Below are 25,978 nucleotides of genomic sequence, written 5' to 3'. Positions count from 1 at the left end.
AAATCTCCGTTTTCCCTTACCACACCATTTCATCTCTGCAGGGCACAATGTCTCACAATTAAGATTTCAGGTCATCGAGCATGTACCCCCCACCCACCAGATGTAGGGGTGATCGCGTACGCATCCTGAAACTAAAAGGAGGCATTCTGGATCCATGAGCTACAAACCCATTCTCCTAAGGGTTTGAATAGGAAATATGATTTACTTTCCTTTATATGATTTGCCATTGTGTTTCTGTACCCATTATACTGTATATTCACTATACATACTCTTATTCCTATGTCATGATGTTATAGGTATGGATGTATTGATTTATACCCCTTCTGAGTTACCTCTTCTTTTTGATGAACCTGGCTCACTGCATTTACTAATTCTGTATGTCCTCCGTCTTACAGAGTCGCTTATATTGAACAAAATCTCCTGTTCCATCGCCTTTTCCCTCTGAATTTCCTCATCTCCATATTTTCCCACCTCTTCTGGTCGACTGCCAAACCTCCATCGAATAGAACATGACTGTAACCCGTTTTTTTTTTTTTTTACCCTTCTCTAAAAACAACTCCAGTCTCACTTTCTGACAAGTAGCATGCATCCAAATTGGGCTCTGGAACGCATATGCGGGCGAATCCATACCCATGCAACGCACTAACTGAGCACTTCCGCCCACTGGAACGCACTAACGCTTCTGGATTACCTCACTTCTGCTGTAGCCTCCCTACGCGATAGGTACCACATGGAGGTTATCCCCACCCCTTGCCAATATAACTGTCACAACCTGACATACATGGGTCCACAACAAGCGGCGGATACCGCGTTAGTCCACGCACCAGGCCCCACTCTACTAAAACCGGTATGTTCTGAACCTCTGACACCAGCGCTACATCTTTAATGCGGACACGTCAGTTATTTACCTTAACTTTATATCAGAGATACAACTTGTAACAGGGAGCACAGCGGATTCTCCATGGCACACAGCGCCTCTATGACTTAAAGGTACGGACACACTTTTTTTTTTTTTTTTTTTTTTTAAGATCATACAATCAACCTCAACTCATACTTCAGTCTTAGCCACATCGGTCACTCACCCTATCTGTGCATTACAAACACAATTTACCATAGGAAATACGGCGGGTACCCCACTGCACACAGTGCCTCTCTGACGTAAAGGTATGGTCATATTCCTTACCTAACATATAATGAGATCATATCATTAATTCTCTCTATTATATCGTAGACCACATCCTTTTTACAAAAACCCAAGCGGTCACCTAATTCTGTGAAGCCAGTAATAACCTCATAGGTGGGTGTCCCAGAATAATCACTCCTAATAAAACCAATCTGCCACTTACACCACCTTATTTGTTTAGCAGGATGCAGAGAGACGCGGGGTCTCATTCCCCTTAATACACCGCACCAGACAGCAGAATAACATGTGTCCTCCAGATATAAATATGGAGTATTATTCTATGCTTATCTCTCTATTATTGGGTTGTTAAAAGTTTTGAGGGATTACCACTCTCCGTCTGACTTACAAGATCAGACATTTTTTCTTATGCTCTTTATTGGTATGTTTTATTTTATTATGTTTTATTTCATTATTTCATTTCTTTCTTTCCATTGTTAGTACACTGATGAAGATCACTGACTGAAACGTCTGGATACTGTACTACAGTTTTGACTGCGTTACAATTATATCTTCAAAAGTTGAGCGCCAAGTTTCTTTATCACAGACACCATTATTAGGCATGTAAGTATCGTAGTAACTAGGCCGCCCCATACTATCGAGTACTTGGGGGCGAGGGGCATTCAGCCGGACTCTGTCCCACCTTCTGAGATGCCATGTTTGCAGCAAGTGGTTAAACTGACAGGGATTTTGTTGCAGCCGCCCCTGCGGTGTACATCTATGTTCTGGGGCCCAAAAGAGTAAGTATTTTTTTAAACGATTGATTATTGTGTGAAAAAATAAAATGTCTTCTGCTTTTCCCATGTTTCTTTCTTTTTACAAGAATTGTTGGAGCCAATTTTCTTTAGAAACATTTTAATATCTGCTTTTTTTCTGGTGTTTTTCCTGTAATATAGGAAAGCCTAAGGCCAGAAATAAACCCCATAAATCACTGTACATGGAGACTTTGGGATCAGATCATTTCTGTCCTTGGTGTTTGTGGGAACAAAAATCTTTTATAAAAGCCTCAAACTTCTGTGTGTGAATCAGAGCTGAGATCTAACGTGAAAGAAGATTACAGTGCGGGGAAGACGGGAAACCTTCATATAGACGGCCGGTGGGGATGGAGTCAGTGACGGACTCTGGACAAATATGTTTCTAGAGCCGTAGTAGAAGATGAAGATGTCGTCCTCATCATGAAGGAGTTATTTCTCCTGTCACGTGTAATGAATATCTCCTGCAGTATTGCTAATGCCGATTCCAGTGTCGGTAAATGAGTCGAGAATTAGCGTTATGGAAGATGAGTCTATGAGGAACGTGTTCACCTGCCGACTCCGAGGAGGAAACTGCTTGTTGTCTGTGGCCTAAATATATAGGTTTTATTAGTAGATGTAAAGAAGAAAACTAAATACTGTAAATAATAAATCTCCTCATATGTTTCCCTTATCTCCAGTAATTGTATTATTACACAGGATTTTTATGATGTTACATCGGCTCATCTTCTCATTCAGGTCTCTACAATATCGGATCCTCTCAGTGAAGATCTTCTACATAAGAGAATTTTCCTGATTTACCCATCAAAGATGGATATGGACAGAGACAAGATGGCGGAGAGGATATTACACCTCACCCTAGAGATCCTCTTCCGGCTTACTGGAGCGGTGAGAGATCCTGATGACGTCACATTACATCATTCTTATCTATGGGAATAACAGATGGACAGAACTGGAGAGGTGAGGACTCTGGAAATGTCTGTAGTGAGATTTATTAATGTGTCTCTCCATAACCAGGATTACACAGTAGTGAAGAAGACCTCTAGTGATCGCTGCCAGGACCCTGTGTCTGAGGGATGCGGAAGAACCCTGAGCCCAATCACGGGACTTCCACCTCACCCCCTGATACATGAGGACATCAATGGCCAGAAGATCCTAGAACTCACCTACAAGATGATTGAGCTGCTGACTGGAGAGGTGACACTGCTGGGAATGCTGGGACATTATACAGTAACACTATGAAGGGATCGGGGGGATGACGGTATCATTGTATGTGTCAGGTTCCTATAAGGTGTCAGGATGTCGCTGTCTATTTCTCCATGGAGGAGTGGGAGTATTTAGAAGGACACAAAGATCTGTACAAGGATGTCATGATGGAGGTTCCCCAGCCCCTCACATCACCAGGTAATAGACAGGACTAAATACACACGGCCTATAATTTTCTGTATGTAAAGAATGAATTCAGTCTCTGTGTGTTTCCTCCAGATCTATCCAGTAAGATGACAACACCAGAGAGATGTCCCCATCCTCTTCTTCCACAGGACTGTAAACAAGAAGATCCCAATGCTCCTCAGGATCATCAGGTAGATGGAGAGAAGGTGTGATGAGATCTCCCCTATGATGTGTAGACGGCTGTGAAGGTCTTGGGCTCAGTCTTGTTTTATCCACCAGTATTATATGTTTTATACTTGTGTAATGAGAACGGTGGAGATGGCAGGATTAGAGCTGATCATAGATGGGACTTCTCCATCTGTCTGTGACTTTTACAATATTTGTTTCAGGGTGAAGATCTGACCCATAGTAATACTACAGAGACATATGTGAGAGATGATGAGCGGTGTAAAGAGGAGATTCCCACATATGATTACCCAGGTGAGTGGTAACCACTAAATGCAGAGAAGTCACAGATTCTTCTCAGTCACCGTCTGTGGATGCTTTATCGGTGGTGGTGGTGTTGTTGTTGTTGTTTTATATAGCATCATTAATTCCATGATGCTGTGCATGAGAAGGGGTTACATGCAAAGTTATAGATATCGTTTCCAGTAAACAAATTTTCAATGACAGACTGGTACAGAGGGGAGAGGACCCTGTCCTTGCGGACTTACATTCTATGGGATAATGGGGAAGAGACAGAAGGTCGGGGGTGCAGCAGCTCTGGTGTTGGGGAGGCAGCAGAATGGTTATTGCAGGCTGTAAGCTTTCCTGAAGAGATGAGTTTTCAGGTTCCTTCTGAAGGATCCAAGGGTGGTGGACAATCAGACGTGTTGAGCCATGGAATTCCAGAGGATAGGGGATATTCGGGAGAAATCTTGGAGGCGGTTGAGTGAGGAACGAATAAAGCCCCTGTCACACATAGCAATCTCGCTAGTGAGAGCGCTGCTAAGTCACAATTTTTGTGACGCAACAGCGATCTCACCAGCGAGATCGCTGTGTGTGACACTGACCAGCGACCGGCCCCCCTGCCGGTTATCGCTGATTGTCCTGGAATGGCCAGGACATTTTTTTTGATTGCTAGTCTCCCGCTGGCCAGCACGCATCGCTGCGTGTGACAGGCGGGAAATCAGCGAGCTGCCCCTGGTAACTAAGGTAAACACAGGGTTTCTAAGCGTCGCGCAGCGCTTAGAAACCCGATGTGTACCTTAGTTACCAGCGCGCTGGTGCATGGAGCTGGTAACCAAGGTGCACATCGGGTTTCTAAGTGCCGCGCGCTTCTTAGAATCCCGATGTGTACCTTGGTTACCAGCTCCCTGCACCAGCGCGCTGGTAACTAAGGTACATAGTGGGTAACTAAGCAACGTACATCGCTTGTTACCCTCTTGTCGCTGGTGCTGATCGCTGGTGAAGCTGCCTGTTTGGCAGCTCACCAGTGATCATGTAGCGACACACCAGCGATACTGACAAGGTAATATCGTCGGGATCGCTGGTGCGTCGCTATGTGTGACGGGGCCCTAAGTGTGGAGGAGAGGAGAAGGTCTTGGGATGATCGAAGATTACGTGAGGGAAGATATTGGGAGATTAGTTCAGAGATATAGAGAGGGGACAGGTTGTGGATGGCTTTGTAGGTCAGTGTTAGTAGTTTGAACTGGATTCATTTGGGAATTAGGATCCAGTGGAGGGATTTGCAGGAGGAAGAAACGGGAGTAGCGAGGAGAAAATTGGATTAGTCGGACAGCAGAGTTGAGGACAGACTGGAGTGGTGCAAGTGAGTTAGTGGGGAGGCCACAGTGGAGGGTGTTGTAGTAATCAAGGCGGGAGATGATGAGGGCGTGTACAAGAGTTTTAGTAGATTGAGGGCTGAGGAAGGGACAGATTCTGGAAATATTTTTGAGTTGGAGGTGGCAAGGGTTTGAAGGACAGAGCATGATGTTGTTTACCATAATAGATTGAGTAGGGGAGATACGCAAGATGGAGGAAAGATGATGAGTTTGGTTTGTCAACACTGGGTTTTAGTATGCGAGAGGTGAAGGAGGATATGGCTGATGGATATTCCGGGATACTGGACAGCAGAGAGGTGACACCTGGGCCAGGGAGATAGATCTGAGTGTCGTCTGCATACAGGTGGTACTGGAAACCATGAGACATTGAGTTGTCCTAGGACAAGGGTATAGATTGGGGGGGGGGGGGGGGAAGTAGGGGCCCCAGGACATAGCCTTGAGGGACTCCAACAGAGAGAAACGCTAAATGTACGGTCGGAAAGGTATGAGGCAATCCAGGACCAGGCAAGGCCTTTGATGCCAAGGGAAGAAAAAATCTGTAGCAGTAGGCAGTGGTCGACTGTGACGAAGGCGGTGGACAGGTCGAGAAGGAGGAGGATGGAGAACAGTCTGTTTGCTTTGGCTGTGAGTAAGTCACTAGTAATTTTGGTTAGGGCAGTTTCGGTGGGGTCGTGGGGCGGAAACCAGATTGGAGGTTGTCAAGGAGAGAGTTAGATCAGAGGTGGGAGGAAAGTTGAGCATGGACATGCTGCTCAAGGATTTTGTAAGCAAATGGGAGCAGTGATATGGGGTGATAGCTGGGCATAGCAGTTGGGTCAAGGTTTGTTATTTTTTTTGAAGATGGGTGTGATGGTGGCATGTTTGAAGGCAAAAGGGAAGGTACCAGAAGATAGCGATAGGTTGAAGGCCATATTACCATGTTCACTATTTTGCCTGCCAACTACAACATTCTCCTCTATCCAAAACTGTTCAAAAGGCTTTGGGCATTTTAAAGCTCATTTCTATAGAACTTACCACCTGGAAAATCTACCTACACTCTGGGATTAGAAGACTCTGACCGTTACCTGCCCAGATCTGTAAACTACAAAGGCAAATGACAGCATACATAGAATGTGCGGACAAGTTAGAAAATCACTTGAAGAAAATTATTATGATGTGTCTGTAAGAGAAAGCGGAGGGTAATGATGCTGTTGGCTTCCTAGATCCCTGAGATCTTATTGGATGAATCTCCCTTCTCTCCCTTCTGTGCTGCTGGATGTGCTCATATGGTCCCTACAAGACCAGGTCCAGTCTTTCTGGCCAAACTTCACTTTTATGATCGACAACATTAAATGTACAGTGAGGCCAAGTGTGAATTTCTGTACATTAACAACAGAGTTTCCCTTTATCCTGACTTTTCAGTTTGAATTAAAACTAATTTCATGGAGAATTGTGATAAACTACAGGACAAACATTACTCCTGTGCCATGATATATCTCTAAGCTGGGTGAGGCTGATGGCTGTAATATACATTTATTTATGCTTGCAGCTGTGTAGGAATGGCTCGAGCCTTGGTTTAATGGATTCATTCCACGTCATAAATTCCATTATCTCTGCACACTCTCCTGAAATGAGGAGTACTAATACTTTCTCTACTCTTAATCCACCATAAATGAGTGCAACTCTGGTTTAGTGTTGTAGTTCTCCCCTCATATTTACATTGTTGTTGGGGATGCAAAATATATATATATATATATATATATATATATATATATATATATATATATATATATATATTTTTTTTTAACCTGTTCATTCTGTGGGATTGTCCTGCCTCACTTATGTGAGTCTGTAACTCCCTGATAATCTTATTAAAAAAAAAATCTCTCCATCGCCTCTTCAAAATGCCTAATATCTAAAGGGAACCTGTCAGCAGGATTGTGCACAGTAACCTACAGACACTGTCAGGTCGGCGCCATTATACTGATTACAATGATACCTGGTGATGAAATCCGTCTTGTGGTTGTTGTTTAATCTGTATTTGTAGTTTTCAGTTAATGAGATTCTTGTGCTGTGGGCGGGGCTTTATGTGATGCTCTGATTACATATGTATCTGTATTGGCTTATGACAGGTCCCTGATCCATCAGTGACCTGCCACCCCACTGTTACATAATACATATAGCATTGATATTATTGTTGATAATGACTATAATATTGTGGCTATTGTGAGGCATAGAAAAAGAAATTACATCCATCAAGATGACACCAGCAATGGCAGCGCCTGTCCAGTAGCATCTATCTCTTACTTATAGATGCTACTGCGCAGGTGCCGCCACCGCCGGTGACATTTTGCTGGCTGTAATTTTTTTTTTAAGCCTCACTGTGACGCGAGTCACTATAGTAATAATTAGTCCTCGAAGTGGAGAGAGAGAGACTGCAATAACAGAAAGTAATATAATATAATACTACTTACTGGAAGTAAAGGGAGGTCAAAATCGGGTAAAAGGGTACTTGTAAGTCTGAGTGACCTCCTCGACAATCAAGGCTAACATAGAAAAATTCAAAAAAACATATACCATAAAGTTAAGGCCTTCCCAAAACCTGTCTGATGACAAATGCACTTCTAGCAGGATGCAGCAGCTCTCCACTAAGGGTGGTTTCACATTAGCGCTTTTTAAGCGCACGCACGGCCGGGGGTAGCTCCGCCCCCGAGCCGGCTCTCTGCCCGGCGTGCCCGCCCCTTGCTTGTAGCGCCGCCTCCTAGCGCACAGCGGCGCCTGCGATCAGCGCACCCTATCTTTAGCATAGGGTGCGCAGGCCGTGCGCTAGTTGCGCTTTGACCTGCGCTGCGCACTTTTGACGGTGCGCCGTGCGCGCCAAAATCCAACTTTTCGGATTTTGGCGCGCACGGCGCACCGTCAAAAGTGCGCAGCGCAGGTCAAAGCGCAACTAGCGCACGGCCTGCGCACCCTATGCTAAAGATGGAGTGCGCCGATCGCAGGCGCCGCTGTGCGCTAGGAGGCGGCGCTACAAGCAAGGGGCGGGCACGCCGGGCAGAGAGCCGGCTCGGGGGCGGAGCTACCCCCGGCCGTGCGTGCGCTTAAAAAGCGCTAATGTGAAACCACCCTAATAAAGTCAGGGGCAGCTCAGGTGCAAGCTACTGATAAAAACAGTCACCCCACACCTACCAGATAATCAGATTATGGAGGGGTTGGCTGCCTAGTAGAAAAAAATTGCACACTAACAGTGTAATGACCAGGCCGAATGTTCCCTGTTATCCACCCCCACACGGTGTCCGTAGCCGAAGGAATTATGACACACACCAGTCTCAGGGATAACAGTTCAGCAGGAACGGGAATTATAGCTAGGAACAAATAAAGAGCTATTTCTCATGGGTAGTCCACAGCAATTACAGTTCACACTTAGATTTTGAGATGTGATTGGGGTCTGAAGCTTTAAGAGCACTGGACAGTGTCTTTTGGTATTTTACAGAAGGAGGTAGACGCAGCAATTAGAGGGTACAGACCTGTACTTGGGGTTTAGCTCCACAGTGTGTCACGGTACGTGCATAAGTACTTATAGGTAAAAGTGAAAACTGTGGTGAATCCTGTCAGAAAGACTTTAGAATGATTTCTGTACAGGTTAGATGGAACTCAGGCTTTTAGGCCTGCAGGAGATCTTGAGGTAAAAACCTCCTCCACGTGGGTTCTGCTCTCCCTGAAGGCATCTCTCAGACTAAAAGAACATTCTAGACTTGCCTGGAAAACAGCTCCTCCTATTGACCATGTGACTAGGAGCTGGCCAATAGGAGACCGAATTCACATCTCAGATCCTTACAAAACAATAATTGAGTCCTTGTACACTTTCACCATTAGATGGCGACAGAACACAGCAAATGAGAAATGCATTGCATCTAAAATGGAGGTGACTAGAAATGGTGAATTACAGCTCACAAATAATGTAGAGGGACAGTTAGAGTGAGCAGTAGTGTACAGAAGCTACTCACCATTCAGTATTGCTTATAGGGACGGACACACTCTGGACTGGATCACTACAATTGGGCTTGTGTAAGGGGTTGTAATATTTGTAGCACCCTTTCCCCAGTGCCTTTAAGTGTATTAGCCATGCTGCTATGATGTGTATATTTAATGTTATGCCCTTTGCTACTGGTATTGTAAATTCATTGTAATAGGTCTTATGTATAGTGCATGTGTATTATATAGGGAAAATGTATTGTCCTGGGTCGGCCAATCAATGGGGCATAGTGTAAAAGGGAAGCTGTCAAGCTCATGCCTTGACTGGATGGCGTGAGCTGGGGGGTTGTGGCCCCACTGTGCCACAAACCAGACTACCCTGGAAGGGGTGTGACTACAATAGCTGCCTTGGTTTTCACTAGAGCCTCTGATGGTGAGGTCAGGCTTGTGCGGCAGGTAGCTGCCAGGTGCCACTCCAGGGTGGTGTCTGGCTGTGACTGCTGATCCCGCTGGGGAACAGGACACTTGGTCAGGTGCGACTGACAGGCAGGTAGGTGTCCATAGCAGGCACGGCTGAGACACAGGGCAGGCTGGCACGGCTGAGACACAGGGCAGGCTGGCACGGCTTAGACACAGAGCAGGCAGGAGTTGTGTATATAAAGGAACATGTGGCGCTCCCAGGAGTATGGTCTCCACAGTGGCATTGCCTTCCTCCTAGGGAGTGTGATGTCATGCTTGGAAGCAATAAAGGATCTCTCTAGCAGTTAGCCACAACACAGTTTCCATTCCAGGTCAGCAGAGGGAGCTCTGAACCAAAACTGGGGGAGGAGCTACTCTCTGGGGGCCAGGAGGGAAAATTAGGAAGAGTTCTTGTGAGGAGGGCAACGTGTGTGGACGTGGAGGAGAAGAGCTGGGAGATTGAGCAGAAAGTTCATGCTCATTCCCAGCTATAGCACATGATCTGGAGCCCGGTCTCCAAGGCTGTACGGACACTGATGGTCCTGCAACAGAAACCAGAGGAATAGGAAGCTGTAAATGCTCTGTTCCCACATAAGACTCAGAGGCACAACAGCTACATGTGAGCCAGAAGAGGAAGGCTACAGCTGTCTGCCATACGAAGGAGTTCTAAAGAGAATAAGCAAGTGGAACTTCAGTGTAACACAGTACTGCAAGTACCTAAAAATAAGCGCTAGGAAGGAGACTACACAACCCATCCTTATAGAGAGATTCCTAAGTTGCTTCCAGGCTATCCAGCTCTTGTGCCATCTGTAATCTGGACCCTGGACTGCATTTGCCAAGCTAAGTAAAGGTAAAGAAACTGCACCCTGTTGTGTCCTTGCCTTCTTCCTGCAACCCTGTCAGCACTGCTTCATCCCTGTGCCAGACACTGCACCCTCTTCCTCAACACCTATCCTCGCTGCCCTGAGATTAAAGCTCTACCTGTGGGGAGCTAATACACCTTGCTGCCTTACACCATCTATCCCAGAGGATCTGCCGGCAACGTTGGCTTAATCCCCTATTTGCCGAGCACCACAGGTGGCGTCACTAATCATTCACTGATAAACTTTATTCCATCACTTAACCCCTTTTACATGGGCGCCCAGGGCCACGGACCGGGTCACCGCTGCTGTGACATTCCCCTTTGAGAGACCGGCCCGGTACCGCGTACCCCACAGCCCTGGAAGGGCGACCCAAACAGGTAGAGACCTGTTCACACAGTGGGTGCAGGTACTAGTACAGGCAGGAAGGAACAGGTAGAGACCTGTTCACACAGCAAGAGCAGGTACAGGAACATGCAGGAAGGAGTAGAGTATGAAGGAACAGGTTTGGATCTGTTCACACTGGAGATGCAGGTTTGGATACAGGCAGGAAGGAGTGGAATATGAAGGAACAGGTTTGGACCTGTTCACACAGAAGGAGAACTGCAAGACTGCAGAGAAGAATAATAGAGCAGCAAGAGGTGCAGCAGCAGAACTGGAACCAAGCAGAACCGCAAGAGAGCGGAGCACGAGCAGAGCCACAAGACTGCAGAGAAGAGTAGTAGAGCAGCAAGAGGTTCTGCAGCAGCAGAACCAAGCTGAACCGCAAGAGTACAGAGCACAAGCAAACAGGGAGGACACAAGGAAAGACAGAGCAGGGAAAGAAGCCAAGGACAAGGAGACAAACAGACAAAGGTAGGACAAAGTTCAGACAAGGCAACAATATGAGACAGGGCCAAGGACACAGGGACCAGAGTATACACAGGTACAAAGCAAGGCAAGAACAAAGACACAGAGACTAGGAAATTCTGCCTTCTGGAAGGCAGACAGATAAGTACCAAGCAAAGCAAGGAGTAAGTCCTCCAGAGATGGAGGAACACAGAGCAAGATCTGGCAGCTCTGTAGCAAGACACTGAGTAAACGCAATGCACAGGCAAGGTTCCACTGGGTGGAGCTGCCCTAAATACTAGAAGGCTCTTGGTAATTGGTCAGGGGCACAATAGACAGGTGCACCCTGGCTCCATAAGAAACAGAGAGTTCTGGTGCCGCCCCCCCCCCCCCCTATGCACAGAGCAGATAGGAGACAAACGGCACAGAGCATGGAGCTGGCAGCAGACAGAAATCACAGCATGGCTTGGAGCAGTGAGTAAGTTGGTGTGTGGGGAATGGGAGGCAATGCCAGCAGGGTTGTTACAGAAGCCTTGTTTCAGATGGGCCACTAGATGGGGGCAGTATATTACAGTAGTTAAATAGTTAACATAGCACGGTGGGATAAGACATGGAGTACTTCCTGATAGCAGTCAGTCGGGGCAGGGCGCCCATAGCTCAGGAGAGCTGGCTAGCCCTGGGCAACGCCGTGCCACACAACATTAGTAAGGCACAGGACCCAGTAGATATTCAGGACCTGGATTGTCACAGAAGGGAGATACAGCAGCAGTGCAGTTTCAGTGGGTCTGCAGTTGCTAGTCAAGACTAAGCAGTACAGGCACAGCACTCAATATATGGCGGCTTATCTCATGGGCTGATGCCTTCAGAAGCGGGGCAGAATGGTTGAAGGAACACCCAACTGGAGTGAGGCTTGGCACTGAAGATGCTCTGGGATTGTTTGGCACGGTCCATCCCGGAAGCGGGTTTAGGGAGAGAGAAGGAAAGGGACAGAAGAGGAATAAATTGCTGTAAATCCTGATAATGATGATGCTGGAAAGAATAATGATGGCTTGTGTACAAGTCCTAGTAAAGAAGTTCGTATTAAAGTTGGAAAGTGCTGTGACTCTGTTTCTTCCAAAGTGAATCCAGAGAACCTCCTGAAATGTACTGAGGTCCCTGATAGAGCAGAAGACGATGCTGCAGGTATGCAGGATGATGGGCAGTGTGTTTATGTGATGGGAGGCCAGGGTACACTGTTACAGATGTTAGTAGCCACAACTACAGCCCTGGCCATCCCTCACACTTGCTTAAGACGCCAGTCACACAGGTAAGTGTGATGCAATGTGTCTGGCTTGCAGGCTATTACTGATGCCCATAGTATTATCAGGTGGGCTGTCCAGCACTATAGTATGCACCACACAGGGACAGATGCCCTAATGAACCAAGGCAACAAAAAGAGGCCTAGCTGCATCCTGCAAAAAATGATATGATAAAGTGCGAAAAATTAATGCATATGATAAATACATTAAATGAGGTATTGGTTAATACTTTGGGCAAAATAGATAAGCTCGCAACCCAAAGTCAAGGGTCATCATATTTGCGAGTCCTAACACTAATATCAAGAACTAATCTCCTCGACAATCACCCAGACTTAGGCGTTTTCCGAGGGCTTGTTTGCTGCAATCCTTTAAGAAATATCCAGCTCGGCCATAATAGAGACAAAGTCCAAGTTCTAGACGGCGTCGCCTCTCATTAATCCTTGAGCTGGCAGCACCAACATCCGTATGATCCATCTCAGGTAAACAAACCAGGCCAGTTGGACAAACTGGAATCTCTTGTTGAACCTCGCGTCTCTCCCGCATCCTCCAATTCATGCAGACAGCCTGAGTCATGGCCTCCACCAAACAACCACGATTAGCATGTAGAGCCAGAGTGTCCTTTAGAGACTCCGAAAGACCCCTGAGGAATTGGTATCGGAGAGCTGCGTCATTCCACAGGATCTCAGTAGACCACTGACGAAACTCAGTACAATAGTCTTTTATTGTGCGGTTCCCCCGTGTCAGGTTCATAATCCTGGTCTCTTCCACCTTGACCCTGTCCGGTTCATCATTGATATGTCCTAAAGCGTCAAAGGCATTCACAGAAAGACTAATAGGCACAAAAGAGGGTAGGGAAAATGCCCAAGTCTGAGGACCACCCCTCAAAAGTGACATTATAATTCCTACCTGCTGTGACTCATTCCCTGATGACTGAGGGCGCAAGGTAAATAATAATTTACATCTTTCTTTGAAAATTCTGAACTGGTCTCTTTCCACCGAAAAATGTGTCCATGAGTGCAACAACAGGTTCAGGGGACTCTAAGATTTGTCAGATGGTTCAGAAGTCATGGCAGCGGTCGGAAGAGAGAGATTCTGAGGGGCAGTAAAAGTACCAGTAATCTGGCCCTGTAACTGAGCCTATGAGGATGCCAGTTTGTGTTGTGCCAAGGCCAGATCTTGGACTAATGGAATCAGATTTTCCACCTGATCACACAAAGTACGTACCGGATCCATAGGTGGGAAAAAGAAAAAAATTATCGGACAATTGTAATGTGATGCGAGCCACTATAGTAATAATTAGTTCCAGAAGTGGAGAGAGAGACTACAATAACTGATAGTAATCTAATTTATATAATATAATACTACTTACTGGAAGTAAAGGGAGGTCAAACAATCCAAGGTCAGGTCCAGGAAATGGTGCAGTACAACAAGGAGTAGTCAGAGACTCAATCCAATCAACGAGTCGGGGTCAGGAAAACCAGAAAGACAAGACAGTTTACAGTGATCAGGCAAAAGAGGAGTCAGGTCACGGGCAAAGAGTCTAAGTCCAGGAAGGGAATAAAGTCAGGTACAGAGGGATCAGTCTTACACAGGCAGCAGCAAGTGTACGATTGACACTGGATGGAGGAGCTAGCCTGCTTAAGTAGGAGACTAATCAAGGGAAGTGAACACAGATGTTTGCAGCACAAACCCAGCACAACCAAAACAGACTGACAGCCTCCACACAATAGTAACACAGCAGACAAGAACAGTGTGGAGATCGTGACACTCACAATATCTACAATATTATAGGCATTATTAACAATAATATCAACACTATTATATGCATTATGCAAAAATGGGTGGCAGGTCAGTGAGGGATCAGTGACCTGTCATTAGCCAATACAGATGCATATGTAATCAGAGCACCACATAAAGCCCCGCCCATAGCTCCACCCTGAAGCATGAAAATCTCATTAACTGAAAACTACAAATAGAGATTAAACAACAACCACAAGACGGATTTCATCACCAGGTATCATTGTAATCAGTATAACGGCGCCGACCTGACAGTGTCTGTAGGTTACTGTGCACAATCCTACTGACAGGTTCCCTTTAAGAGATCTCCGCTCTGCACTATTATACACAGTTCACTTTAAATGTCTAATATTTCTTCTTGAAACTCGTCTGACAGAAAATATTGGAGCTTACGATAGTTTAGATTGTGAAGTCACCGAGACCCATATGCTAATTACCCCAGAAAGGTCTCACCACTAGTTACTCATTTATTACTGATGAAGGCTGTGGAGTTTGATCATTTCAGTAGATGTTATTGTCTATACTCACAGTTTTTGACTGATTGATCCTCTTCCCGCAGCCAGTTTTGTGTTCCTAATCAGGCCCCATTTTTAAAATCAGACGTGTGTCACTTTATGTGGTGATAACTTTGGAATTCTTCACAAAGGATAATAGAAAACAAATGGATCTTACAAATTGTTTTCCAACTTCGCACAATACCCTACATATGATTGCACTCTACTGTCTGGGCACATGGCGGTGTTCAGAAGGGAAGGAGCGCCATTTAGCTATTTGAATGCAGATCTTGCTGGAATAGTTTGCAGACACAATGTATTGGGAGCACTGTTCGTGGTCACCTGGCAGCTCAAAAGATGTCCACCATGAACATGCTTGGCTCTATCTTCTCTGCTTTCCATATCACAAGGATTGCCTTGCTCATCTCCTTTTAACACCCTTAGGCTAGGTTCACATTAGCGATTGAGTCCACAGCGTATCAACTGCATGCAAATGCATGTTTACGCAGCATTTATATCCTCATCATCTTACGCTTGACGCCAACAAGCGCTGCGTTTGTATGCATTTTTGCGTGCGTTTGCGTTTATGCGCATGCGTTCGATATGAATTCAGGCAAAAATGGGCGTGTCTCATGGAATGTCTATTTACATTTTGAATAACACATGCGTACGTATGCGTCCCCATAAACAGTAATGCGGTTTTTTTTTTTTTTTTTTTACACACATGCGCATGACTGCGCGTATTTGATGGATTTTTGCCGCTTCCAAAAAATGCAACATGTTGCGCTCGCCCGACCCCCGCCGTACACTGAAAAACGACGCAAGCGTACGCAGATGCATGCGAACTGATGCAAACGCATGCGCCTGCATACACCATGTTAAAGATAGGTACAGACGACACATGCGGATGAAACGCTGCGCAGACAGACACTAATGTAAAACCAGCGTTACTTGCATCTGGAACTTACACTGGGACCCCTACACTTGGACCATGGTGTTACCTGCTATTCTGTGGATTTAGATGGCAAGAAGAATAGTCAGGTAGCTGGGTCAGAACCAGAAGGACAGAATCAGAAGACACAAGAGTAGTCAGTAAACGGGCCACGGTCACAACAGAAAACAATAGCAAAGAGATAAATTAGAAAAATAAAAACAAAGTAAGCATATTGTCACAAAATGCAAAATTGGTATCAATACATAGTACAATCCAATAAGTCAAAAAGGATTAAAGTGACGAGAGGTGACTAGAAGGCCTTTTTTCTATCCATGCGTGCTCGTTGTGTACGAGAAATCCGGCGGAGTCTCCATCTGTGCTATATTAGTCGTTAAGGGAAGATGAGAACATTGAGAAAGTTATAGATTAGCAATAATGGATCAAAAGGAGTGCATACTGTGGGATGGTCAGGTGTAGAAAAAGGATATCATAGTTTCTCCCAAATTAGAGAGAACCTGGAATGCTTCAGTGCAGGTATAGTGACAAGGTATAAGGACATGAAAGTACCTAGAAGAGAGATCCTTAGATGTTATATCCCAGTAGAGTAGTGTATATAAACGGTAAACTCAGTTTTGTACTAAAAAGTGGATGACCTCATTAAGGACATCATGAAAAAGAGGGATATATGGCAGTTACTAGTGACCAGTGGGTAGATAAAATGTACCTGGATGTCATATGTAATGATAAAGCAGGCGTCAGTATATGCTCCGGTGTCAGTGGCACTAGGGGATGAGAGACATGGGGGATAAAGTTATGAGGTATGGGTTAGTAACTTACCTGCACCCGATGGGGCTGTATGGGTAGTATGAGGTAAACAGCACTCCAAAGTTGTGCACAGAACTTGCTTTAGAAATGGTGCTGTAAATAAGGCAGAGCAATGCTGTGAAGATTAAAGTTTTAGGAGTACGGCTATGACAGCCTCATCTCCTAGTATTTATCTTAGGGAGCCCCGGTCCGTAGGTGGCGTGCAGGGTGTACTGCCTGGAGTGAGGACGCCGGGTGACTGCAATGATTCCGGGTTTAAGTACCCGCCCAGAGCATGTCACCGCAGCGTCAGGAGGGTCACATTACCACTGCTGCATGGAGGTGAGCATGCGCCGTGGGTCCAAAGCAAGTTGTATGTTGAGGACTGCGGTGTTACATGCTGTGTGATGCCGTGGGTCCAAAGCAAGTTGTATGTGAGGACTGAGGTGTTACATGCTGTGTGACACCATGGAGAGCCAGCGGGCATGCGCAGTGGGTGCAAAGCAAGTTGCATGTGAGGACTGCGGTGTGACGCCATGGAGAGCCAGCGGACATGCGCAGTGGGTGCAAAGCAAGTTGTATGTGAGGACTGAGGTGTTACATGCTGTGTGACACCATGGAGAGCCAGCGGGCATGCGCAGTGGGTGCAAAGCAAGTTGCATGTGAGGACTGCGGTGTGACGCCATGGAGAGCCAGCGGACATGCGCAGTGGGTGCAAAGCAAGTTGTATATAAGGACTGCGGTGTTACATGCTGTGTGACGCCATGGAGTGCCAGCGGGCATGCGCAGTGGGTGCAAAGCAAGTTGCATGTGAGGACTGCGGTGTTACATGCTGTGTGACGCCATGGAGAGCCAGCGGGCATGCGCAGTGGGTGCAAAGCAAGTTGTATATAAGGACTGCGGTGTTACATGCTGTGTGACGCCATGGAGAGCCAGCGGGCATGCGCAGTGGGTGCAAAGCAAGTTGCATGTGAGGACTGCGGTGTTACATGCTGTGTGACACCATGGAGAGCCAGCGGGCATGCGCAGTGGGTGCAAAGCAAGTTGTATGTGAGGACTGCGGTGTTACATGCTGTGTGACGCCATGGAGAGCCAGCGGGCATGCGCAGTTGGTGCAAAGCAAGTTGTATGTGAGGACTGCGGTGTTACATGCTGTGTGACGCCATGGAGCGCCAGCGGGCATGCGCAGTGGGTGCAAAACAAGTTGCATGTGAGGACTGCGGTGTTACATGCTGTGTGACGCCATGGAGAGCCAGCGGGCATGCGCAGTGGGTCCAAAGCAAGTTGCATGTGAGGACTGAGGTGTTACATGCTGTGTGACACCACGGAGAGCCAGCGGGCATGCGCAGTGGCTCTTATGTAAACACAGGCTGAGCTGTTAGGGGCCGGGAGAGCAGAATAGGCATCATACCAAAAGCAAAACTAAGGCTATGTGAACATGGGAGGGGACCAGTCATTAACCCCTCAGGGTCATTACGTGATAACAATGAGTAGGCAAGAAATGTATAGGCGCAAGGAAAACTGGTATTAACCCCTGAGTATAGACAGGATTATCAGAGGGGGTATGCGGGAACTAAAGAAGTGGTATGTGTTTAACCCCTCAGAGTCAATAAGTGATAGCACTAAGTGGGCATAAAATATATAAGCGCAGGGGGGATGCTGTGTAGGCATGAGATATGAGTGCAGGTGGAAACTAGTATTAATCCCTAAGTGTAGACAGGACTTTCAGAGGGGGTATTTGGCAATGTGGTGACATGTATTTAACCTATCTATGACATGCCACCTTTTCAGTTACCGCTCACCCCCTCCATCAGTCCTGTCTACATTTTGGGGTTAACACTAACCTCCTGTGTTTACAAAATTTTTGCCTACTTAGCGCCCTTACTTAATGATCCTTAGGGGTTAAGTACATGCCACCCACCTCTTTAGTTATCACATACCTCCTCTGATAGTCCTGTCTACACTTAGGGGTTATTACACATCCCCTCTTGTGCTTATATATTTCATGCCTACTGTGCGCTATTACTTAGTGACACTGAGGGGTTAAATACATGTCACCAGAGTAGTAACCAGAGGAAAATAGAAAAGGTGACGGTACACCAAAAAGTAAAATTTAACTTTTATTGCGGCAAATCAAGCCATAATTAAAAACATGGAACCTAACCGGGCTTAATGTCACCTTACAATCAAAGGTGACATTAACCCCTTATTACCCCATATGCCACCGCTACACGGCAGAGGGAAGAGAGGTGCTAAGTGTCGGAATTGGTGCATCTTAGAGGTGCGCCTTTTCTGGGGCGGCTGCGGTCTGGTGTTTGTAGCCGGGGGGGCAATGTCCATGGCCCCTTCCTAGGCTATGATTATCAGCCCGCAGCCGTCTGCGTAGCCTTTCTGGCTATTAATTATAAGGGGACCCCACGTCATTTTTTTGGGGGGGGAGGGTCCTCCTATTTTAATAGCCAGTAGAGGCTATGCAGACAGCTGCCGGCTGATTTTCATAGCCTGGGAACCTCCATGGGTATGAACTGCATCCCAGGCTATAATCATCGGCCCTCAGTCACTGGCTTTCCCTCTCTTGACTTGAAAATTGCACGAGAGCCCATGCAATTTTTTTTCGATTTTAAATTAAATCGATATTGCGTTTGAGGCTGTTGTCACACTTGCGAAAAACTCACATGAGTCTAGCACCTCAATACCCGGTACTGCCGCAGGCACTCGGGACCGGAGTGTGCAGCTGTATGTATTTCTATGCAGCCAAACCCTCCAGTCCGAGTGCCGGCGGCAGTGCCGGGTATTGAGGTGCAAGACTCGTGCGATTTTCTCGTAAGTGTGACCCCGGCCAAATGCAGATTTTTTTCTATCTATAGCTATATCTATCCCATATATATCTGTCTATCTGTGTGTAATGAAGTATGGGTTGGACAAATGTAAAAGATGGGGTTGGACAAGAAATGACACCACAATCCTTTTTTTTTTTTTTTTTTTTTTTGTTAAATAATATATCTTTAGCTTACAAAAACGCATACAATCCGCATGAAAAAAATGCATCAGATCCACATCAAATGCGCAATTCCATATCCATCCCTCTCCCCTGCTCTTCCATGTGTATCTCTCTCCCCATCACACTCCATGTGTCTCACTCATCAATCATCATACTACATGTCTCTCTCCCCATCACACTCCAAGTCTCTCACATCTGCTATTCCATATGTATCTCTCTCCCCATCAAACTCCATATGTGTCTCTCTCCCCATCGCACTCAGTCTCACGCCTGCTATTCCATATCCATCTCTCCCCTGGTATTCCATGTGTATCTCTCTCTCCCCATCACACTCCATATGTGTCTCACTCATACTATATACACTCACTGGCCACTTTATTAGGTACACCATGCTAGTAACGGGTTGGACCCCCTTTTGCCTTCAGAACTGCCTCAATTCTTCGTGGAAGAGATTCAACAAGGTGCTGGAAGCATTCCTCAGAGATTTTGGACCATATTGACATGATGGCATCACACAGTTGGCGCAGATTTGTCTGCTGCACATCCCTGATGCGAATCTCCCGTTCCACCACATCCCAAAGATGCTCTATTGGATTGGGATCTGGTGACTGAGGAGGCCATTTGAGTACAGTGAACTCATTGTCATGGTCAAGAAACCAATCTGAGATGATTCGAGCTTTATGACATGGCGCATTATCCTGCTGAAAGTAGCCATCAGATGTTGGGTACATTGTGGTCATAAAGGGATGGACATGGTCAGCAACAATACTCAGGTAGGCTGTGGCGTTGCAACGATGCTCAATTGGTACCAAGGGGCCCAAAGAGTGCCAAGAAAAAATTCCCCACACCATGACACCACCACCACCAGCCTGAACCGTTGATACAAGGCTGGATGGATCCATGCTTTCATGTTGTTTACGCCAAATTCTGACCCTACCATCCGAATGTCGCAGCAGAAATCGAGACTCATCAGACCAGGCAACGTTTTTCCAATCTTCTACTGTCCAATTTCGATGAGCTTGTGCAAATTGTAGCCTCAGTTTCCTGTTCTTAGCTGAGAGGAGTGGTACCCAGTGTGGTCTTCTGCTGCTGTAGCCCATCTGCCTCAAAGTTCGACGCACTGTGCGTTCAGAGATGCTCTTCTGCCTACCTTGGTTGTAACGGGTGGCAATTTGAGTCACTGTTGCCTTTCTATCAGCTCGAACCAGTATGCCCATTCTCCTCTGACCTCTGGCATCAACAAGGCATTTCCGCCCACAGAACTGCCGCTCACTGGATTTTTTTTCTTTTTCGGACCATTCTCTGTAAACCCTAGAGATGGTTGTGCGTGAAAATCCCAGTAGATCAGCAGTTTCTGAAATACTCAGACCAGCCCTTCTGGCACCAACAATCATGCCACGTTCAAAGGCACTCAAATCACCTTTCTTCCCCATACTGATGCTCGGTTTGAACTGCAGGAGATTGTCTTGACCATGTCTACATGCCTAAATGCACTGAGTTGCCGCCATGTGATTGGCTGATTAGAAATTAAGTCTTAACACACAGTTGGACAGGTGTACCTAATAAAGTGGCCAGTGAGTGTATGTCTCTGTCCCATCAGTTTTTCAGCCAGGCTAAATATATCTCCCCCCTCCACAAATACTGGCCATTGACTGCAGACCTGGAGTTTCTTATCTTATTGAGGGATTAGTCACACTCGCAGCTCCTGCTCTGATAATGCTGCTCCATACACACCAGATGTCTTCACTCTTCCTCCAGTGATGCTGAGACCACTGTCTTCTGCTCCTCTGTAAAGAAGCTGTGCTTTTGAGGCCGTAACTACTGGTGATAGCAGATCACAGGGCAGTCACCCACAAAATGGCGCTGCCCTGTGATGCTACTGTTCATTCTGCCCCAGAGATACTAGACCACCCAAAAGGGGAGGGAAATGGTGATGTCAGCAGTTACTGCTCCAATTTTTCGGCTAACAGTAAAGCTGGTAAGTCTTACTATAGCTGCTTGAGGTCTAAAATGGAAAATGCTCCCCCTAGTGTTAAATAAATATATAAATTTTTTTTTTTTTTAAATATAATATTTTTCATACAGAAATGTTTGCAAACAGTTCAAATATTGCATTAACACATTTTAATTACTATTTTAAGCTTAATTTCACAAATAAACAAACTACAAGAAAACCGGTCGCACCTTCGCTTTAAACAAAATTATTATTTTTTTATCTTAGCAGATGACTGTACCCGGAGATCAGAGGAACAGCTGACCTCTTCAATTTTTAAATGTGATGATCTTGAGATCCTAAAAGATGCAACGGAATTGAATGCTATTACTTCAGATATACCATCATCCATTCACGGCAAAGATCTGTCATCTGATCCTATGAAACATGTCCCATCTTCTGATTCATTACCGACTACTAAGGAAAATCAAAGTCACAAAAGAGGCATTAAAAAACAAACTGCTCCTAAAGCAAAGAAGTCATTTTCATGTTCAGAATGTGGAAAATGTTTTACATGGAAATCACATTTTATTACCCACCATAGAATTCACACAGGGGAGAAGCCTTTTTCATGTTTGAAATGTGGGAAATGTTTTAAACAGAAGTCAGGGCTTGTTACTCACCAGAAAATTCACGCAGAGGAGAAACCTTTTTCCTGTTCAGAATGTGGGAAGCATTTTGCACATAAATCAAATTTTGTTAAACACCAGAGGACTCACACAGGGGAGAAGCCTTTTTCCTGTTCAGAATGTGGGAAACATTTTGCTCATAAATCAATTCTTGTTAACCACCAGAGAACTCACACAGGGGAGAAGCCTTTTTCCTGTTCAGAATGTGGAAAATGTTTTAACCGGAAAGCCCATCTTGTTAGACATCAGAGCAGTCACCCAGGGGAGAAGCCTTTTTCATGTTTAAAATGTGAGAAATGTTTTAAACAGATGACAGAGCTTGTTACTCACCAGAGAATTCACGCAGAGGAGAAACCTTTTTCCTGTTCAGAATGTGGGAAACATTTTGCACATAAATCAAATTTTGTTAACCACCAGAGAACTCACACAGGGGAGAAGCCTTTTTCCTGTTCAGAATGTGGGAAATGTTTTGTACGTAAAGCACATTTTGTTAACCACCAGAGAACCCACACAGGGGAGAAGCCTTTTTCATGTTCAGAATGTGGGAAATATTTTACACAGAAATCAAATCTTTTTAACCACCAGAGAACACACACAGGGGAGAAGTCTTTTTCATGTTCAGAATGTGGGAAATATTTTGCCCAGAAATCATATCTTGTTAACCACCAGAGAACACACACAGGGGAGAAGTCTTTTTCATGTTCAGAATGTGGGAAATATTTTGCCCAGAAATCATATCTTGTTAACCACCAGAGAACACACACAGGGGAGAAGTCTTTTTCATGTTCAGAATGTGGGAAATGTTTTGTATTGAAATCACACCTTGTTAGGCACCAGAGAACTCACACAGGGGAGAAGCCTTTTTCCTGTTCAAAATGTGGGAAATGTTTTAACCGGAAAGAGCTTCTTGTTAGACATCAGAGAAGTCACACAGGGGAGAAGCCTTATTCATTTTCTTAATGTGGGAAATATTTTACTTGGAAATTATCTGTTAACCCCTTTACCCACAAGGGTGGTTTGCACGTTAATGACTGGGACAATTTTTACAATTCTGACCACTGCCCTTTATGAGGTAATAACTCTGGAACGCTTCCGTGCATCTTGGTGATTCTGACATTATCTCGTGAAATATTGTACTTCATGTTAGTGGTAAAATTTCTTTGATATGACTTGAGTTTATTTGTGGAAAAAACTGAAATTTGGTGAAAATTATGAAAATTTTGCAATTTTCCAACTTTGAATTTTCATGCCCTTAAATCACAGAGCTATGTCACACAAAATACTTAATAAGTAACATTTCCCACATGTTCACTTTACAGCAGCACAATGCTGGAACCAATTTTTTTTATTATAAGGGTTAAATATTGACCAGCGATTTCTCCTTCGTCTCATTGGGGGACACAGATACTGTGGGTGTATGCTTCTGCCGCTAGGAGGCTGACACTAAGTGAAAAAAAGAGGTTAGCTCCTCCTCCGCAGTATACACCCTCGCCCCTATTGCGGGCGGAAATCAGTTTTTTTGCTTAGTGTCCTATGGAGGCACGCACAGTCTGGATCTCTCCAGACTATTTTTTTTCTAGTTTACTATGAAGATGAGATAGCGGTGACGGATCCTATTGAAAGGGTCCGATCTCCCCAAACCATCAACGGGCGAGCACGCGTTGAGTATCGTCTCTGCGTATACTTTCCCGCACCGAGGGACATTTCTGGGACTTTTCCCCAGACTTGTATTTTTGTTTGTTATTTTATGAAGATGAGACAGGGGCAACGCATCCTATTGAAAGGATCCGATTTCACCAAACCATCAACGGGCGAGCATGTGCGAGTATCCCTCCACGTATCCTTTCCCGCGATGTGGGACGTTATGCCAGACTTAGCCCTGTCCACCCCTAGGTATTGAAACCATGGGCTTGCACAGAGGCATAAGACTAGTCTGTGCGGCCCCCACTGCTCCACCAACGCTAGACAGCGGTGCTGCAAGGTGGCGGACGGTCCCTCTCCTCATCCGCTGAAGGGGTTAGATGGAGCTAGGGTGCATGCACCGTCCTATTTTTTTTTTTTATCAAAGACCCCCTCACATACCTGCGCTCAATCTGAAGGTGAGGAGAGGGTCGGGGAGGGCTCCTGCGAAGATTTCGGGCTAGAGCCCACAGCCGCGGCACGCCTCGCCGCGTCCACTAGCCATGCAAGGGAAGGGCTGGATCCGTCAGGACAGGAATGCTGCGCCGGTCAGTAGCGCCACTTTTGGTACCGCGCCCCCCCACCCCGGTCGAGTAGGGGAAAAATTGAGGCCGCGGCTTCGGCCGGAGCTAGGCCGCGGCCGGAAGTTACGCCCTCGGGGCCGCGTGTCACTTCCGGCAGCCCACCCCGCACTTGGCGGCGGTAAAAATCGAGGCCCCGGCTTCGGAGCACGGGCTAGGCCGCAAAGTGGGAGTACCGCCCCTAGAGCGATTTTACAGGCTGGTGCTCGCCACAGATGTTGGCGCGCGATTTAAAGGAAGCATCCAGGTCGGGGGGGTGCAGGACTGGGGTAAGTGCTGCCCGAGAGGCCACGCTATAGGGAAAAACGAGGGGCTATCTCTTCCCCATATCCCCAGCAGCGGACAGATAAAGCATGTCCGAAAAAAAAAAAAGCAAAGACGCACACGTTCTTTTACGCGGCATACATCTCTTGTCGGGCTGCGTTTCCGCGGGCGCAGAGCAAGCATTTATGCGAAGCCTGCAAATCCAAACGCGCCCAGGAGCCCTCCCCTGCGACCGCGACCAATGTGTCAAATCCTCCGGAGTGGGACCGATCACAGTCACAGTACATGGCGTCGCTTGCGAGAGCAATAGAATCCCTTCAAGCCCCAGATAGGGACAGTGTCTCGCCGCCTTTAGAGGGAACCTCCACCTCACAGGAGCCTCCGGCCTGCAGAGGCCGCCCTCACTCCAGGCAGACCTGGGGGAAACAAATCCACATGGTGTCGCCCAGTCCATCCGGTGCCTTCGGCATCCGTAAGATCTGCTTCTCGCTCTCCGTCACCAGTGGTTGATAGCGAGCAGACCTCAGATTGCGACTCAGATGAGCCCATTGACCTGGACACTCCAGAGTCACGTGAAACAGTGGACAGCCTCATAGAAGCCATCAATCAGACCCTGGGGATTGAGGATGATACCGCAGCGGCTACGAGGCATAAAGTGGCATGTAAACGAGTGAAGCGGCCGCACAGAATTTTTTCCTCTCACCCTGAGTTTGAGGACATAGTGCAGCGGCACAGAGAACGTCCAAAATGGCATTTTTCTTGGGTTGAAGGGCACTCAAAATGCGTTATCCGTTTGCTCCAGACCTCTGTAAACAGGGATGGAATCCCCGATAGTGGATCCTCTGGTTTCACGCCTGGCCACTAGGACCCTGTTATCTGTCCCTAGGGTTTCCTTGATTAAAGATCCAACGGACTGCCTTATTGAGAGCCTAGCTCGTTCAGTATATGAGGCGTCGGGGTCTGCACTCGCTCCCTCGTTCGCAGCAACTTGGGTAGCCAAGGCTATGATATCATAGTCAAAAACATTAAACAAGGTCGCGCAGGAGCAGGATCTACCTGCAGAGATCTCGGAGGTCACATGTCAGATGACGATAGCCAGAGATTATGTATTGAATGCGTCTTTGGATGCGGCCAATTGATCAGCACTTGCTGCTGCTAATGCAATCTCTATCTGAAGAGCCCTATGGTTGAGGACATGGCGGGCCAATTCTACTTCCAAGAAGTCCTTGACTTCCCTGCCTTATCAGTGCCGCCT

At 46.3% G+C, this 25,978-nt stretch overlaps 1 protein-coding gene across 3 annotated transcripts in view; it reads left to right on the top strand.

Annotated features, from left to right (window-relative positions):
- Positions 1-23,367, top strand: part of LOC141094255 (uncharacterized) — a 34,835-nt gene extending 11,468 nt beyond the window's left edge. For 2 of the 3 annotated variants that reach the window (XM_073580076.1, XM_073580077.1), the window contains exons 2-8: positions 1,622-1,744; positions 2,671-2,820; positions 2,950-3,129; positions 3,213-3,336; positions 3,418-3,515; positions 3,714-3,804; positions 21,798-23,367. In XM_073580076.1, the coding sequence (XP_073436177.1) occupies positions 2,743-2,820; positions 2,950-3,129; positions 3,213-3,336; positions 3,418-3,515; positions 3,714-3,804; positions 21,798-23,158 (1,932 nt within the window). In that variant the 5' untranslated portion in view covers positions 1,622-1,744; positions 2,671-2,742 and the 3' untranslated portion in view covers positions 23,159-23,367. The remainder of the gene's footprint in view (positions 1-1,621; positions 1,745-2,670; positions 2,821-2,949; positions 3,130-3,212; positions 3,337-3,417; positions 3,516-3,713; positions 3,805-21,797) is intronic. The other variant, XM_073580078.1, reaches the window with a different exon arrangement.
- Positions 23,368-25,978: the final 2,611 nt, after the last annotated feature.

The sequence above is a fragment of the Dendrobates tinctorius genome, unplaced genomic scaffold (assembly GCF_039654945.1).
Source record: "Dendrobates tinctorius isolate UK_male_01 unplaced genomic scaffold, ASM3965494v1 ptg000063l, whole genome shotgun sequence".
Classification (NCBI taxonomy): domain Eukaryota; kingdom Metazoa; phylum Chordata; class Amphibia; order Anura; family Dendrobatidae; genus Dendrobates; species Dendrobates tinctorius.
This window is presented reverse-complemented; position numbering and strand designations above follow the sequence as displayed.